The sequence below is a fragment of the Balaenoptera physalus genome (genome assembly GCF_965194825.1).
Source record: "Balaenoptera physalus genome assembly, chromosome: 14".
In the NCBI taxonomy this organism is placed as follows: Eukaryota; Metazoa; Chordata; class Mammalia; order Artiodactyla; family Balaenopteridae; genus Balaenoptera; species Balaenoptera physalus.
The window spans coordinates 50115764-50131367 of NC_138893.1; the positions used below are offsets into that span (position 1 = coordinate 50115764).

General features: G+C 44.1%; 1 protein-coding gene across 12 annotated transcripts in view; it reads right to left on the reverse strand.

The window, feature by feature from the left end:
* The window catches only part of BTRC (beta-transducin repeat containing E3 ubiquitin protein ligase), a 182516-nt gene extending 177850 nt beyond the window's left edge, over positions 1-4666 (reverse strand). For 6 of the 12 annotated variants that reach the window (XM_082425201.1, XM_082425198.1, XM_082425190.1 and 3 more), the window contains exon 1: positions 4394-4548. In XM_082425201.1, the coding sequence (XP_082281327.1) occupies positions 4394-4441 (48 nt within the window). In that variant the 5' untranslated portion in view covers positions 4442-4548. Of the gene's footprint in view, positions 1-3978; positions 4151-4393 lie in introns of those variants that run through there. The other 6 variants (XM_082425202.1, XM_082425197.1, XM_082425192.1 and 3 more) reach the window with 6 other exon arrangements.
* Positions 4667-15604: the final 10938 nt, after the last annotated feature.

A 15604-nucleotide genomic window follows, 5' to 3' on the forward strand; every position in this document is an offset into this window, starting at 1 on the left:
TGATCAAGATCTTACATAATGTACCACCTCCCTTTAGAAAGAGAAAAAAATTCTTAACCTGTTATTTTCTTTTAGGATTTAAACAATACACAAAAAATATAGAATAACAAGTAGTCTCCTTTGAAAGTTCATTTTCTAATTTAGCAATAAATTTCTGGCAATCTTTCAAAGTAGAAGAATTTTTACTCCACATCTAATAATTCACTTCCAATAATTTATTATGTACATTACAAACATGAATCAAGAAAATGAGCACAGAGAATTATCATTAATTTGTAATTCCATACCCCAATACCTATATAAGAGTATTCAGAAAAGAAACTGAAGGCTAATTTAAATGAGAACAGATAACAGATATATAGAAATGCTGACAAACTAAGAACTAGTTTCAAATGTCCATCCAACCAGCTGGTAATCAATCTCACTGATTTAAAGAAAAGCCCATCATAGTGAAAAATCTGAGTACTTATTGTAAAATGCAGTTTCTTGCTTTTAGATACATATGGTTCTCAGGCAAAAAAGAAAAGTTCCTGAATCCTATCAATTCATCCAGTATTATCTCTACAGTAACATTATTAAGACAAGTCATGCAGGAGATCATGTTAGTTCCTTAAGAAGTTAACCTCGAAAAAGAGATGCCTCCAAAGCATTCCTAGTGTTATTACCCACAAATCTGGCTGATCCCATTTGTATTTTTATCCTGAGCATCCAATTAGAATAGCATCTGTGGTAGCCAGTCTCAAAAGGGCATGGCCCCCAGCAATTTCTCTCTGTTTATGCATGCCTCTCTTCTTGTCTACAGGTAGAGATTACTTTCCCTCCCCCTGACTCTGGGCTGGCCTTGACTGTCTTTGACCAATGGCAACATTCTCAACTTCCAAACCTAGGACTTAAGAGAATTGGCTGACTGGTTTCTATTTCCTATCTCCTGGAATGCTCCTTCTTAGAACCCAGGCATCATGCTTTAAGGAAATCGAAAGGCCATGTGGAGAAAGGAGACCCACATAAAGGAGGACAGAAGGCCTTACTGTTAGCTGAACTTTCAGCCAGTGGCCGCCAGCCATGACAGAATGTGGCCATTTTGAACATTCCAGCCATGCTGGTACCCCAGCCAACACCAAGTGAAACAGAAAATGCATCAGTCAACCACAGATTTATGTTTGTTACACAGCAAGTTACCCTTTACACTTTCACTTATCTTTCAATTCTTTAAAAAACTATTTTATATGTCCTAAAATTATTTCATGCATGTGTCAAATTTTCCCAGTTCTAAGATCCTGGGACTTCAGGGACTTCCCTGGTGGTGCAGTGGTTAAGAATCTGCCTGCCAATGCAGGGTACACGAGTTCGAGCCCTGCCCCGTGAAGATCCCACATGCCACGGAGCAACTAAGCCCGTGTGCCACAACTACTGAGCCTGCGCTCTAGAGCCCACGAGCCACAACTACTGAGCCCGTGTGTCACAACGACTGAAGCCCGTGTACCCAGAGCCTGTGTTCCACAACGAGAAGCCACTGCAATGAGAAGCCCGTGCACCACAACGGAGAGTAGCCCCCGCTCGCCACAACTAGAGAAAGCCCGTGAGCAGCAATGAAGACCCAAAGCAGCCAAAAACAAATAAATAAATAAATATTTTAAAAACCCTTCAAATTCATCCCTCCACTTGTCATATAGAGAGACAGATATGATATAGAAGGATAGACAGATATAGATATATCACAAAAATCCAAAGGTAAACTTTAAGTCTAGACCATGTGTGAATTATGGTCAAATCTGAATTAGCAGTCTCATTGATAAGATTTTATTATAAAATTTCTAATCAAAGTACTACGTCAATATAATAATGAGAAAAATTCATGAAAGAGAATATCCATTTCATGTTGCTATTTTAAACAAATTTTACATTTTCTTAAACTGGAAATCAGGCATCGGTATAAAAATTATCATTCACAACTCACAAATGAGGGAAGGGATAAGGACAAAATAAAGCCAAATACTATCAATAACTTCAATTTGATTAAAAGGATAGTCCTTCCATGTGTACTGTGCACTAATTACTAGGTGCAAACACAAATAAAATATCTTCCTATCTCAACTGACTAAGGAAACAGACATGTTATAACAGGGTACATGGGACCAAAGGCAAGTTGTGACTTACTCAGATTCATAATAAGACTGTTACTGAGCTGAAAAAGAATACCAAATCTCTAACTCTCCATTCTGTTTCAGTTATTAAGGTGTCATTCTTGGTGACCCTCTTCCAGTTGGCCTTTTCTCAAACAGCAGCCACAATAGCAGGCAAAGTCAAAAATGAAAGTAACTATTGTAAAACTGAAGAATTGGTTTCTCCCTTTAGAAACTGACTCAACATTTAATAATGTGTGGCGTCCCAAAAGCTGCAAACTACTACATGGCCATCTCTAGCTCAACTTTAACTCAATCAGGAGACCATTATCAAAACAACTCACTGGTACCAAGCAGAGATCAATTGGTTGAAAATGTTCCTAGGCTGAGGTCTAATGGGGAGTAAAGAAGATGATCTCACAATGTCTCTTTATGATCTTTAAACCACATTATTCCATAAACCTAACACATGTCAAGATCAGGATTGAGTCAATCTCTAAGCAGGAAAACAAAAATAAGCAACTGCCACTTTTCTGACTCAAATCTAGAAGCTGGCTGTAGATACAAAGCAACTTCCTCTCACTTCTAAAGTCCAAAAAAATTTCAAAGCCTCTTCTTAATATTTTAGAATTTCAACATTGGGCAGAAACTCAAGAACCTTCTTCAGGCCTAAAAGAATTTTGTTAAAGATACACTTGAACTTTAGTTAGGTGTTTTTGAAAGCACTAATACAAAGTAAGTAAAGTTGTAGTAAATTTGACCAGTCTCTGAAAAGGTATTCTTGTAAATGGGGCAGTTTAAAGCCTAAATTCAATTAGGTTAGTGTCCAAGTTTGTTTAAATTTGTTTGGGTATCTCAGGCAAAGACACAAAATAACTGACAAAAGAAATAAGATTTGGAGTGACAGGTTACAATTACTTCTGGAAAAAGCAAAACTAGACTGCAAATACTATCAATGTCTCTATGGCCACCTGCTAAGACAGAAGTAAGTCTATGCATCCCATCATTCTGTAACCACAAAGTCTGGTTTTACATCTAGGATATACAAATGAAGCATCAGATTAAAAGCATCAAATATCAGACTCTACAAATTTGCCAAACATACACATATCAAAAACAGAAAAGCATGATTCAAAGTTAAAGAACTAGATTCCAAAGGATTTAAACACATCCACAAAATCCAATCCAAGTTCATACTGTGCTTCAACCTAAAACTCATAACTACCAATCCTGACATCTGCCATTCCTCACTACCTGCATTCCCCTTTTTATCTCCTGAATTTCTCCATTGATCTTATCACTTCTTATGGGTCTTTGGATTCTCCATGGCCTTTCCTTTCCCAGAAAGTAGTACAGCACCCGGTCCCCTCATTTTACTATCTCTACAATTTAGCACTAAGTTTTGTTTTACCCTATTAGTTATTAATTTTGCCCCTAATCTCCTGTACCTAGGTTTCCCTAACCAATGAACCTCTCCTGTCTTCTCCTTTCAAACTAGAGGATGTACCCCCTTTCCTGATACTTGTAATTCTGGTTCCTAGTCAACCCCCTTCCTTTCCCAGAGACTGTCATCATAGCGCTAGACCCCCATCCCCAGTCCTTTTCTTCCTAAGTAAGGCCTAGTCCTTTCCAGAGTTTGTCAACATTAGTTTGGCCAAGCTGGGATTGTACCCTGAAGGCGAAGGCTATCTCTCCCACCTAACTCTACAAATCTATGTCTCCCACCAGCCCTGTCTTTCTCTCCTCTAACCTTAGATCCAGCTGCATCCAGCGCTGCCCGTTTCCCACCCACCTCCCACTCCCAATATCTTTCCTCCCACTATCCCGCGCTCCCCTTCCTCACTCCTGAATGCACCTCTTCTCCCGGGCCTCACCCGTAACCCTCACACAAGGAAGGCCCTGCCAGCGGCCTCACGGCGTCTCTCCTCCTAGCTTCCTCCGCTCTTCAGTAACTGTCCCTACGCCCCTTTCCCTCCAGGGCCCTGCGCGCCGCCCAGAGCCTCCTCCCCGATTAAGCTCCCGCTGTCACTTGGCCTCTCATCCACAAGATGGCGGAGCTGCTGCCCCCACCCCCGGGTCCTCTCCGCAACCCCTCCTACCTCCCAGGAACTCCCGTCCCGTCCCTTCAGCCGCCCCCGCCCCCGGCCCCGGCCTCGGCCCAGGGTCCCGCTGCCCCCTCCTCCAGCGGGATGGCGGCCCAGACCCGAGCCTGAGCGACGCCGCCAACGCCACCGCCTCCACCGTTCCCCGGCCTGCACATTTCTCCTCACCATAAACTTGAGCGCTTTTTCCTGCAGCACCGCCTCGGCCGGGTCCATAATCGCCAACGGCCACCGGGTCCGCACTCCGCCGGGGCCGCCCCCTTGGTGCCAGGCCGCAACCAACGCAGCGCCCGGATCCCGCCTCCTCTTCCTTCTCCCCGCCCTCTTACCTCTCAGGCACCCGCAGGGGGGCCAGGGAGGACCAGCTGTTCCGTGAGCGTGCGTGAGCCCGCTGGCTCACGAGATTTGTAGTTCTGGGGCTTCCCGCCGCAAAAAATGAGGCCACAACGCGAACTGCAACTCCCGCGGTTCACTGCGGTAGGGTCGCGGTGGCTGACAAGCCGAATCTAGACAACGGGCAGTCAAGTAGAGAATCAGCGTATGGGAATCGTAGTTTACGGCTTCTAGGGCTGGGAAACGGGAGGGGCATCGGTGTCTCCGTGGTTACCGAGCGACGCCAGTGGCGGCTTGCCTGGCGATTGATATCAAGATGGCGACCAGTGCCTCACCTGTAGCCCAAATACTGGAAAAAACTGTGAGAGGACAGAGGTCCTAGGGCCTCCCTAACTGTGGTTGTAGAGAACTGGACGCCCCCAAAATTCATATGTCTGGCGTCTGCGGGACGGATTTCAACCCAGAGGCGTTTGGCCTATGGGTGCCTGGCAGCACCTCATAGACTAATGCAGAATTTCAAGGTCCTCCTACGTCATCGCCCCACATTTCTGCCTGTCACCTTATTCTAATCCACAGTAAATCAGGGCCGAATAGAACTCGGCTCAGGAAATTCTCGGGTGTTTAGCACTCAGAAACCATGGCCGCTACTGCTAACCCTGAGATGTAAGCCCTGCATTAAGGATTAAATGGGTACTTGCAAAAGGCCTTTAATGGTGGAATATAATGGCCATCCAGCAAATAAAGCATGTAAGTATTTAGTTTGGCCTTAAAAAGGACAGTACGAATTTATTTTGGAAATTCGGTTTAACCTAAGTGGAAAAAACACTAGGGTTGGGCTAAAAGTGGTATGCTGTACAAAATATCTGAGTTTATAAAATAAGTGAATTAAGGAAATACCTTTTCGGTTATAAGGAAATTTTCCATTGTAAACTATTTTATTCATTCTTTCATTCAACAAACAGCATATAACCGTGTGCAGACATCGTGCCAAGAGATGGGCGGGATTCAGTAGTGAACGCAATAGACCCAGTCTTGTGGAGCTTACATTTCTAGTATGTTGATACTTTGTCCTACTCATCCCTACGTCCTCAGAACTCAGCACAATACCTAATATGTAATAGACTTTAAGTTAATATAAAGTTTTACTCTTGAATTAAAAAAAAAAAGTTTTACACTACTGCAAAATGAAGACTCAAAACTCATTCATATGAAAACTACCTGCAACTTCTCATAGGACTAAGGCAGTATGTGACAAGTTTGCCATAAAAGCTAAAGCAATCCTAGGCAGCTTGAAGAGACTAGTGTCTGGGAATAGAGTTTTATGGTTTTACTCTGTTTTAAAGCACTAAGACCATACCTGGAGTACTTTGTGGGTTTTTTGTTTTGTTTTGTTTAATTTAATTTTTTTATATAAATTTATTTTTGGCTGCGTCGGGTCTTCATTGCTGTGCGCAGGCTTTCTCTAGCTGCAGCGAGCAGGGTCTACTCTGTTGCAGCGCACAGGCTTCTCATTGCGGTGGTTTCTCTTGTTGCAGAGCATGGGCCCTAGGCACACAGGTTCAGTAGTTGTGGCACGTGAGCTCAGTAGTTGTGGCTTGCGGGTTCTAGAGCACAGGCTCAGTAGTTGTGGCGCACAGGCTTAGTTGCTCCGAGGCATGTGGGATCTTCCTGGACCAGGGCTCAAACCCGTGTCCCCTGCATTGGCAGGCGGATTCTTAACCACTGCACCACCAGGGAAGTCCTCACACCTCGACTACTTTATTCAGTTATGGGCACCATGTTCTATAAACATCATATGCAGGAGTGTAGCCAAGGACAAGATAACTGAAAGAAAAAATATTGATGGATGCTTACTCTGAAAAAAGAGCACTTAGGAATAACATGGCAACTAAATTCAAGTATTTGAAAGTATTGAAATGCATATGTATATAGCTCTATAGGGCAAACTAGGACCACTGGGTGGGATAATAATTATGATGATGATGATAACAGCTGTCACTTTATTAGCTCTTTATGCCAGGCACTACGCTAGGTATTTTACAGTCATAATCTCTAATATAGAGTAACTTTGTAAAAACAAGTACTATTATCCCTAATTTACAGATGAAGTAAGTGAGACTGAGAGGAGATAACTTGCTCAAGTCATACAGCAAATTACATCATCAGGATTGTAACCCAAATCTGCTTGACTCCAAGGCCTGTGCTATTCTCCCTGAACCACACTGTAATAACATAGGACTCAGACTCAGAGCTTTCTAGTAATCAGAGCTGTCCTGACAAAGGAAACATAGAGGCAGGATGACCATATTGTCTGAAAACATAGAGGCAGGATTGTATAGGAGGGTTCAGTTTGGGTGGGAGGTTAAGATCTTTTAAACTCTAAAATTCTTCTCTGGGGACTTCCCTGGTGGCACAGTGGTTAAGAATCCGCCTGCCAATGCAGGGGACACGGGTTTGAGCCCTGGTCCAGGAAGATCCCACATGCCGCAGAGCACCTAAGCCCGTGCGCCACAACTACTGAGACTGCGCTCTAGACCCCACGAGCCACAACTACTAAAGCCCACGTGCCACAACTACTGAAGCCTGCGCACCTAGAGCCCATGCTCCACAAGAGAAACCACCACAATGAGAAGCCCACGCACTGCAACAAAGAGGAGCCCCAGCTCACTGCAACTAGAGAAAGCCCGCGTGCAGCAACGAAGACCCAACACAGCCAATAATAATAAAATAAAATAAAATAAAATACTAAATATGGGGAATTCCCTGGCGCTCCAGTGGTTGGGATTCTGCACTTTCACTGCAGAGGGCCCTGGTTCAATCCCTGGTCAGGGAAATAAGATCCTGCAAACTGCGCCATGCAGCCAAAAAGAATTAAAAATAAAAAATTTAAAAATAAATAAATTAATTAATTAAAGAAAATTTCCAAAATTAAAACTTGGGGAATAAAAAGAAGTGAGAGACTTGAGCATATTTAAATGGTGATAGAAAGGATCCATTAAAGAGAGAAAGGTTGAAGATAAAAGAAAGAGGAGGGCATAATGATGGAGTCAGGTCCTGAGAAAAAACAGAATGAAATCCAAATGGAAGGATTAGCCTCCAGTGACAGAAATGGAGGGAAAGAGTTTGGGTGCAAAGGCAGGTGGGGTATAGAGCTGGAGGAGAAAGGTTGAAGAAATGCACTTCTAATGGGTGTTGGAATAGGCAACCAGCAATCTCTGCTGCACAAAGAAATGAGAGTTTTGCATTTTCTGCCCTTCTGGATTATGTTTATCCCCTTTCTTTCATTCATTAGCACAAACAATCAAGAAGTAGCTTTCCTTAGGTTCGATTAATGTTGTTCTAGACCAGTGGTTCTCAGCTGGGGACAGTCTGTCCCCAGAGGACATTTAGCAATATCTGTGTTCCGGGCCTACAGCAGGAAAATGCTGTGGAGGACACAGGATACCTCCTCCTTTTGAAGGATATGTTCTAAAAGTCCAATAAAACAGTTCTGCTATATCTCACTGTAACTGTGTGACCTTGGGCAAGTTACTTAACCTCTTTATGCCTCATCAGCAAAACGGGGACCATAATAGTTCCTATCTGTTTGGGCTGGTGTGAAGGTTCATGGAAAATTCTTAGACCATTACCTGGCACATAGTAAGTACTCAATAAATGTTAACAATTAATAGCTCTAAATTTCATATAATTTGCATATACAATCAAGATGGGCTCAGTTTGGACCTTCTCCTTCCTGAATAATTTAGTCTTAAAACTATTACATAGGGCAGAACAAAGTTGGTGTCCATGCTGAGAGGTGATCTGGCATGGGGTGTTGGAGCCCAACTGGTGTGGTAAGGGCATCCATGTGGAGGAAGAAGCTAGCAGCAGCAATGGGAGATTGGTTACATACATACATTCTCTAGCTCTGCCCACTGTGAGGGTCTTGGAGCAGCAATACCCAGTGACAATAAGTACACTTAGTGTCCAGGTCTTAGCTTCTAAGTACCATTCTCCACCAAAAGGAATCAGTGTTCCTTGGGGAAATAGCTGATTCCAGAGCTAGGACAAGGAAAATACAAGATGAGCCTAGAACATTTTGTGCCAGAACACAAGGAAGTACTCAAAGAATAATGGAGATATGTCTCCCAAAATACTTAATGATTCGAAAAAGAAAAGAGTAACTTCACAGTGGGGAAGCCTGGCAGATATAACTTTAAGCAAGCGATCAAGGTGAACAACATCAGGAATTCCCTGGCAGTCCAGTGGTTGGGACTCCACACTTTCACTGCAGGGGGCACGGGTTTGATCCCTGGTTGGGGGAACTAAGATCCTGCATGCCACGCGGAGCGGCCAAAAAAAAAAGCAAGGTCAACATCATCAGGAATGGGGCAAATTGAAATTGTGTGCCCCTGATACAATGCAGTAAGAAGAACAAAGATGTGGTGGTGTCTACCTCCAAGATGACACCCAATAATTCTTGCCTCCTGGTATTCACATCCCTCCTATACTGAATAGGGCTGATTTGTTTAACCAATGAGATACTGCAGAAATGATGGAGGATGACTCCCAAGGCTAGGTTATAAAAAATATTGTGGTTTCTGCCTTACTAACTTGGAGTACTTGCTCTGGGGGAAACAAGGCACTTAGTTATGAGGAACCCCAAGCAGCCCTGTGGAGAGGTCCGCAGAGCAAGGAACTGAAGCCTTCTGCCAATAGTCAGCACCAAATAGCCAATAACATGAGTGAAGCATCTTGGAGCAGATCCAACAGCCACAGTTAAGCTTTCAGGTGACTACCAACCCAGCCAACATCTTGAACACAACCTCATGAGACACTGGGTAGAACACTCAGCTAAACTGTTCCTGAATTCCTGACCCATATGAGATAATAAATGTTTGTTGTTATTTTAAGCTGTTAAGTTGGAGGGTTATTTGTCATGTGGCAATAGATAACTAATACAGATTCTCCTGCAGGTAGTCTAACCCCAGAGCCTAAATGCATTTATTAACGATAGTATCCGGACTTCTCTGGTGGTGCAGTGGTTAAGAAGCTGCCTGCCAATGCAGGGGACATGGGTTTGATCCCTAGTCCGGTAAGATCCCACATGCCGTGGAGCAACTAAGCCTGTGCGCCACAACTATTGAAGCCTGCATGCCCTAGAGCCCGCGTGCCGCAACTACTGAGCCCGCATGCTCTAGGGCCCGTGTGCCACAACTACTGAGCCCACTTGCTACAACTACTGAGCCCACGTGCTGCAACTACTGAAGCCCAAGCGCCCTAGAGCCCGTGCTCCACAAAAGAAGCCACCGCAATGAGAAGCTGTGCACTGCAATGAAGAGTAGCCCCCACTCACCGCAATTAGAGAAAGCCCACGCGGAGCAACGAAGACCCAACGCAGCCAAAAATAAAATATTAAAGAAAAAAAAAGAATCTCAAGAGAGAGGACCTGCCTTCAGGAAGCTTTCTATTTGTAAGGGAAACAAAACATAAAATATATACTAACTTCAGGGCTCTCTTGGCAACAGTATGGCCTGTATCATTCGGGGTCCTGGCACATGCAAACTAGATTAATTTGAATAGGGTTTAATTAAAGGCCTATTTGCAAAGGTGTCGCAGGGAGACCAACAAAAGATAGTTCATACCCCTGGGCTGGCAACAGGAGGAGCCATACCACTCCTAGCCTGAAGGGTTGAGGGGAAAGAGTGGTTACCAAGACCCTGAGGTAGCTGTGGGTTGAGGGCCACTTGACAATAGCATTGGCCTTCAAAAGGGGATGCAGCCCTTCCCCATTAACTCAACAGGGAGGGATCTGGAAAGATTCATAGCCAAACATCACTCTCCTCCTGCCCTCTAATCTTTTTTTTTGTTAATTTAATTATATATCTATATAGATATATAGATATATAGATATATAGATTATACAGCAGGTTCTTATTAGTTATCTATTTTATACATATTAGTGTATACAGTCAATCCCAATCTCCCAGTTCATCCCCCCACCACCCTCACCCCCACCCCGCCCTCTAATCTCATTATCTCCTGTTGGCCAAACAAACAGAGCCAGAGGGCAAGATGTAGTCCATGTAGGTTATTTCTCAAGGTCCAGCTAGGGTGGGAAGGATGGAGAGTGTCCCTGGAAAGGCAAATAGAAGACTTCAGCATGGAACCAGCTTGGGGGTGTGTGGGTAGATGAGATCTGGAATGTGGACAGCCCTGCAGGGCAGGGCAGGTCATTCAGGGAGGGAGAAATCCAGGGGGCCTTGCAGCTGGAAGAAGCTTCCATATGAGGCACATTAGTCAGTAGATAAACAGAGAGTAATCCAGACAGCCAGGCTGTCAGCCCAAGAGAGGTCTGGGAGCAGGCTGGGGGGTGGCTGAGGGGGAGGTAGAATCAGAACTTTGATGTCGAAGAATTACCCCTTAAATCAAATGCAGTCTCCTCCATGTAGCAAGAGACAACTTTTTTTTTTAATAAATTATTTATTTATTTTTTGGCTGCGTTGGGTCCTCGTTGCTGCACACGGGCCTTCTCTAGTTGTGGCGAGTGGGGGCTACTCTTCATTGCGGTGTGTGGGCTTCTCATTGTGGTGGCTTCTCTTGGTGCAGAGCACAGGCTCTAGGTGCGTGGGCTTCAGTATCTGTGGCTCGCGGGCTCTAGAGTGCGGGCTCAGTAGTTGTGGCGCACGGGCTTAGTTGCTCCGAGGCACGTGGGATCTTCCTGGACCAGGGCTCAAACCCGTGTCCCCTGCATTGGCAGGCGGATTCTTAACCACTGCACCACCAGGGAAGTCCTCACACCTCGACTACTTTATTCAGTTATGGGCACCATGTTCTATAAACATCATATGCAGGAGTGTAGCCAAGGACAAGATAACTGAAAGAAAAAATATTGATGGATGCTTACTCTGAAAAAAGAGCACTTAGGAATAACATGGCAACTAAATTCAAGTATTTGAAAGTATTGAAATGCATATGTATATAGCTCTATAGGGCAAACTAGGACCACTGGGTGGGATAATAATTATGATGATGATGATAACAGCTGTCACTTTATTAGCTCTTTATGCCAGGCACTACGCTAGGTATTTTACAGTCATAATCTCTAATATAGAGTAACTTTGTAAAAACAAGTACTATTATCCCTAATTTACAGATGAAGTAAGTGAGACTGAGAGGAGATAACTTGCTCAAGTCATACAGCAAATTACATCATCAGGATTGTAACCCAAATCTGCTTGACTCCAAGGCCTGTGCTATTCTCCCTGAACCACACTGTAATAACATAGGACTCAGACTCAGAGCTTTCTAGTAATCAGAGCTGTCCTGACAAAGGAAACATAGAGGCAGGATGACCATATTGTCTGAAAACATAGAGGCAGGATTGTATAGGAGGGTTCAGTTTGGGTGGGAGGTTAAGATCTTTTAAACTCTAAAATTCTTCTCTGGGGACTTCCCTGGTGGCACAGTGGTTAAGAATCCGCCTGCCAATGCAGGGGACACGGGTTTGAGCCCTGGTCCAGGAAGATCCCACATGCCGCAGAGCACCTAAGCCCGTGCGCCACAACTACTGAGACTGCGCTCTAGACCCCACGAGCCACAACTACTAAAGCCCACGTGCCACAACTACTGAAGCCTGCGCACCTAGAGCCCATGCTCCACAAGAGAAACCACCACAATGAGAAGCCCACGCACTGCAACAAAGAGGAGCCCCAGCTCACTGCAACTAGAGAAAGCCCGCGTGCAGCAACGAAGACCCAACACAGCCAATAATAATAAAATAAAATAAAATAAAATACTAAATATGGGGAATTCCCTGGCGCTCCAGTGGTTGGGATTCTGCACTTTCACTGCAGAGGGCCCTGGTTCAATCCCTGGTCAGGGAAATAAGATCCTGCAAACTGCGCCATGCAGCCAAAAAGAATTAAAAATAAAAAATTTAAAAATAAATAAATTAATTAATTAAAGAAAATTTCCAAAATTAAAACTTGGGGAATAAAAAGAAGTGAGAGACTTGAGCATATTTAAATGGTGATAGAAAGGATCCATTAAAGAGAGAAAGGTTGAAGATAAAAGAAAGAGGAGGGCATAATGATGGAGTCAGGTCCTGAGAAAAAACAGAATGAAATCCAAATGGAAGGATTAGCCTCCAGTGACAGAAATGGAGGGAAAGAGTTTGGGTGCAAAGGCAGGTGGGGTATAGAGCTGGAGGAGAAAGGTTGAAGAAATGCACTTCTAATGGGTGTTGGAATAGGCAACCAGCAATCTCTGCTGCACAAAGAAATGAGAGTTTTGCATTTTCTGCCCTTCTGGATTATGTTTATCCCCTTTCTTTCATTCATTAGCACAAACAATCAAGAAGTAGCTTTCCTTAGGTTCGATTAATGTTGTTCTAGACCAGTGGTTCTCAGCTGGGGACAGTCTGTCCCCAGAGGACATTTAGCAATATCTGTGTTCCGGGCCTACAGCAGGAAAATGCTGTGGAGGACACAGGATACCTCCTCCTTTTGAAGGATATGTTCTAAAAGTCCAATAAAACAGTTCTGCTATATCTCACTGTAACTGTGTGACCTTGGGCAAGTTACTTAACCTCTTTATGCCTCATCAGCAAAACGGGGACCATAATAGTTCCTATCTGTTTGGGCTGGTGTGAAGGTTCATGGAAAATTCTTAGACCATTACCTGGCACATAGTAAGTACTCAATAAATGTTAACAATTAATAGCTCTAAATTTCATATAATTTGCATATACAATCAAGATGGGCTCAGTTTGGACCTTCTCCTTCCTGAATAATTTAGTCTTAAAACTATTACATAGGGCAGAACAAAGTTGGTGTCCATGCTGAGAGGTGATCTGGCATGGGGTGTTGGAGCCCAACTGGTGTGGTAAGGGCATCCATGTGGAGGAAGAAGCTAGCAGCAGCAATGGGAGATTGGTTACATACATACATTCTCTAGCTCTGCCCACTGTGAGGGTCTTGGAGCAGCAATACCCAGTGACAATAAGTACACTTAGTGTCCAGGTCTTAGCTTCTAAGTACCATTCTCCACCAAAAGGAATCAGTGTTCCTTGGGGAAATAGCTGATTCCAGAGCTAGGACAAGGAAAATACAAGATGAGCCTAGAACATTTTGTGCCAGAACACAAGGAAGTACTCAAAGAATAATGGAGATATGTCTCCCAAAATACTTAATGATTCGAAAAAGAAAAGAGTAACTTCACAGTGGGGAAGCCTGGCAGATATAACTTTAAGCAAGCGATCAAGGTGAACAACATCAGGAATTCCCTGGCAGTCCAGTGGTTGGGACTCCACACTTTCACTGCAGGGGGCACGGGTTTGATCCCTGGTTGGGGGAACTAAGATCCTGCATGCCACGCGGAGCGGCCAAAAAAAAAAGCAAGGTCAACATCATCAGGAATGGGGCAAATTGAAATTGTGTGCCCCTGATACAATGCAGTAAGAAGAACAAAGATGTGGTGGTGTCTACCTCCAAGATGACACCCAATAATTCTTGCCTCCTGGTATTCACATCCCTCCTATACTGAATAGGGCTGATTTGTTTAACCAATGAGATACTGCAGAAATGATGGAGGATGACTCCCAAGGCTAGGTTATAAAAAATATTGTGGTTTCTGCCTTACTAACTTGGAGTACTTGCTCTGGGGGAAACAAGGCACTTAGTTATGAGGAACCCCAAGCAGCCCTGTGGAGAGGTCCGCAGAGCAAGGAACTGAAGCCTTCTGCCAATAGTCAGCACCAAATAGCCAATAACATGAGTGAAGCATCTTGGAGCAGATCCAACAGCCACAGTTAAGCTTTCAGGTGACTACCAACCCAGCCAACATCTTGAACACAACCTCATGAGACACTGGGTAGAACACTCAGCTAAACTGTTCCTGAATTCCTGACCCATATGAGATAATAAATGTTTGTTGTTATTTTAAGCTGTTAAGTTGGAGGGTTATTTGTCATGTGGCAATAGATAACTAATACAGATTCTCCTGCAGGTAGTCTAACCCCAGAGCCTAAATGCATTTATTAACGATAGTATCCGGACTTCTCTGGTGGTGCAGTGGTTAAGAAGCTGCCTGCCAATGCAGGGGACATGGGTTTGATCCCTAGTCCGGTAAGATCCCACATGCCGTGGAGCAACTAAGCCTGTGCGCCACAACTATTGAAGCCTGCATGCCCTAGAGCCCGCGTGCCGCAACTACTGAGCCCGCATGCTCTAGGGCCCGTGTGCCACAACTACTGAGCCCACTTGCTACAACTACTGAGCCCACGTGCTGCAACTACTGAAGCCCAAGCGCCCTAGAGCCCGTGCTCCACAAAAGAAGCCACCGCAATGAGAAGCTGTGCACTGCAATGAAGAGTAGCCCCCACTCACCACAATTAGAGAAAGCCCACGCGGAGCAACGAAGACCCAACGCAGCCAAAAATAAAATATTAAAGAAAAAAAAAGAATCTCAAGAGAGAGGACCTGCCTTCAGGAAGCTTTCTATTTGTAAGGGAAACAAAACATAAAATATATACTAACTTCAGGGCTCTCTTGGCAACAGTATGGCCTGTATCATTCGGGGTCCTGGCACATGCAAACTAGATTAATTTGAATAGGGTTTAATTAAAGGCCTATTTGCAAAGGTGTCGCAGGGAGACCAACAAAAGATAGTTCATACCCCTGGGCTGGCAACAGGAGGAGCCATACCACTCCTAGCCTGAAGGGTTGAGGGGAAAGAGTGGTTACCAAGACCCTGAGGTAGCTGTGGGTTGAGGGCCACTTGACAATAGCATTGGCCTTCAAAAGGGGATGCAGCCCTTCCCCATTAACTCAACAGGGAGGGATCTGGAAAGATTCATAGCCAAACATCACTCTCCTCCTGCCCTCTAATCTTTTTTTTTGTTAATTTAATTATATATCTATATAGATATATAGATATATAGATATATAGATTATACAGCAGGTTCTTATTAGTTATCTATTTTATACATATTAGTGTATACAGTCAATCCCAATCTCCCAGTTCATCCCCCCACCACCCTCACCCCCACCCCGCCCTCTAATCTCA